The 2821-nt window shown below is 52.9% G+C and overlaps 1 protein-coding gene across 1 annotated transcript; it reads left to right on the top strand.

The window, feature by feature from the left end:
- Positions 1-223: 223 nt before the first annotated feature.
- Positions 224-2314, top strand: SLITRK1 (SLIT and NTRK like family member 1; the record flags this gene model as incomplete). Its single annotated transcript, XM_082602203.1, has 1 exon — positions 224-2314. One exon carries the CDS (start codon positions 224-226, stop codon positions 2312-2314), a length of 2091 nt encoding a protein of 696 aa, XP_082458329.1.
- Positions 2315-2821: the final 507 nt, after the last annotated feature.

Genomic DNA, 2821 nt, shown 5'->3' with positions numbered 1-2821 from the left:
TGCCTGGATAGTTTGTAGATATAATTATTGACTGGCGCCTGGGTTGTTGCAGTGCGGGGGGGTTAGGGAGGAAGGAATCCACCCCCACCCCCCCAAACCCTTTTCTTCTCCTTCCCTGGGTTCGGACATTGGAGCACTAAATGAACTTGAATTGTGTCTGTGGAGAGCAGGATGGTCGCTGTTACTTTGTGATGAGATCGGGGATGAATTGCTCGCTTTAAAAATGCTGCTTTGGATTCTGTTGCTGGAGACGTCTCTTTGTTTTGCCGCTGGAAACGTTACAGGGGACGTTTGCAAAGAGAAGATCTGTTCCTGCAATGAGATAGAAGGGGACCTACACGTAGACTGTGAAAAAAAGGGCTTTACAAGTCTTCAGCGTTTCACCGCCCCGACTTCCCAGTTTTACCATCTCTTTCTGCATGGCAATTCCCTCACTCGACTTTTCCCTAATGAGTTCGCTAACTTTTATAATGCGGTTAGTTTGCACATGGAAAATAATGGCTTGCATGAAATCGTTCCTGGGGCTTTTCTGGGGCTGCAGCTGGTGAAAAGGCTGCACATCAATAACAACAAGATCAAATCTTTCCGAAAGCAGACTTTCCTGGGGCTGGACGATCTGGAATACCTCCAGGCTGATTTTAATTTATTACGGGATATAGACCCGGGGGCCTTCCAGGACTTGAACAAGCTGGAGGTACTCATTTTAAACGACAATCTCATCAGCACCCTACCTGCCAATGTGTTCCAATATGTGCCCATCACTCACCTCGACCTCCGGGGAAACAGGCTGAAAACGCTGCCCTACGAGGAGGTCTTGGAGCAAATCCCTGGCATTGCCGAGATCCTGCTAGAGGATAACCCATGGGACTGCACCTGTGATCTGCTCTCCCTGAAAGAATGGCTCGAAAACATTCCCAAAAATGCCCTGATCGGCCGAGTAGTCTGCGAAGCCCCCACCAGACTGCAGGGCAAAGACCTCAATGAAACCACTGAACAGGACTTGTGTCCCTTGAAAAACAGAGTGGATTCTAGTCTCCCGGCTCCCCCTGCCCAAGAAGAGACCTTGGCTCCTGGCCCCCTGCCAACTCCTTTCAAGACAAATGGGCAAGAGGATCATGCCACCCCAGGGTCGGCTCCAAACGGAGGTACAAAGATCCCAGGCAACTGGCAGATCAAAATCAGACCCACGGCAGCAATAGCTACCGGCAGCGCCAGAAACAAACCCCCAGCCAACGGCTTGCCCTGCCCTGGGGGCTGCAGCTGCGACCACATCCCAGGGTCGGGTTTAAAGATGAACTGCAACAACCGGAACGTGAGCAGCTTGGCTGATTTGAAGCCCAGGCTTTCCAACGTGCAGGAGCTTTTCCTGCGAGATAACAAGATCCATAGCATCCGAAAATCGCACTTTGTGGATTACAAGAATCTCATTCTGTTGGATCTGGGCAACAATAACATTGCCACCGTAGAGAACAACACTTTTAAGAATCTTTTGGACCTCAGGTGGTTGTATATGGATAGTAACTACCTTGACACGCTGTCCCGGGAGAAATTCGCCGGGCTGCAAAACCTTGAGTACCTGAACGTGGAGTACAACGCCATCCAGCTCATCCTTCCTGGCACCTTCAATGCCATGCCCAAGCTGAGGATCCTCATTCTCAACAACAACTTGCTGAGGTCCCTGCCCGTGGACGTGTTTGCCGGGGTCTCACTCTCTAAACTCAGCCTGCACAACAATTACTTCATGTACCTTCCGGTGGCAGGGGTGCTGGACCAGTTAACCGCCATCATCCAGATAGACCTGCACGGAAACCCTTGGGAGTGCTCGTGCACCATCGTGCCTTTCAAGCAGTGGGCAGAACGCCTGGGTTCCGAAGTGCTGATGAGCGACCTCAAGTGCGAGACGCCAGTGAACTTCTTTAGGAAGGATTTCATGCTCCTTTCCAATGACGAGATCTGCCCCCAGCTGTACGCGAGGATCTCGCCCACGTTAACTTCGCACAGTAAAAACAGCACTGGGTTGGCGGAGACCGGGACACGCTCCAACTCCTACTTAGACACCAGCAGGGTGTCCATCTCCGTGTTGGTCCCGGGACTGCTGCTGGTGTTTGTCACCTCCGCCTTCACTGTGGTGGGCATGCTCGTGTTTATCCTGAGGAATCGAAAGCGATCCAAGAGAAGGGACGCCAACTCCTCGGCGTCCGAAATTAATTCCCTGCAGACAGTCTGTGACTCTTCCTACTGGCACAATGGGCCTTACAACGCAGATGGGGCCCACAGGGTGTATGACTGTGGCTCCCACTCGCTCTCAGACTAAGACCCCCAACCCGGCTAAAGCAGAGGAGGGGGGATGGAGATGCCTCCACCCTCCCCCCCACTCCGCCGGCATCCCTGGGGGGTGTCAGGGGAGCCCAGACCCAGGTCCAGCGCGCCCCAAGGCTTGATGGACATAATAAATAAATAACTATGAACTCGCTCAACTGAGAGGGTCTGACCCCTTAGCTCCCTCTGGAAACAAAGAGCAGACTGTGGCGAGCTGGGAGAGCCTGCCAAATCGCTCTTTGCTGCAGGCCCTTTTGACAAAGCCCCGGCAGGGGCCCTGCTCGGAGACCAGACAGTGCCCTTCCCCTCGGGAGAGGGGCCGGTACCGTGGTGCCACACATATATACATATACCCACATCTATATAGAGAGATAGGTATCTATTTTTTCCCCTGTGGATTAGCCCGTGAGGAGGGGGGGCGCGATGGCTCCCTGTTGGCTACGCAGGGACGGGCAGTTGCACGAAGGCATGAATGTATTGTAAATAAGTTAACTCTGACTTC

The sequence above is a fragment of the Mesoplodon mirus genome, assembly GCF_964341445.2.
Source record: "Mesoplodon mirus genome assembly, chromosome: 17".
NCBI classification, from domain to species: Eukaryota; Metazoa; Chordata; class Mammalia; order Artiodactyla; family Ziphiidae; genus Mesoplodon; species Mesoplodon mirus.
Note: the sequence above shows the minus strand (reverse complement) of the source record. Positions and strands in the feature narration are given on the sequence as shown.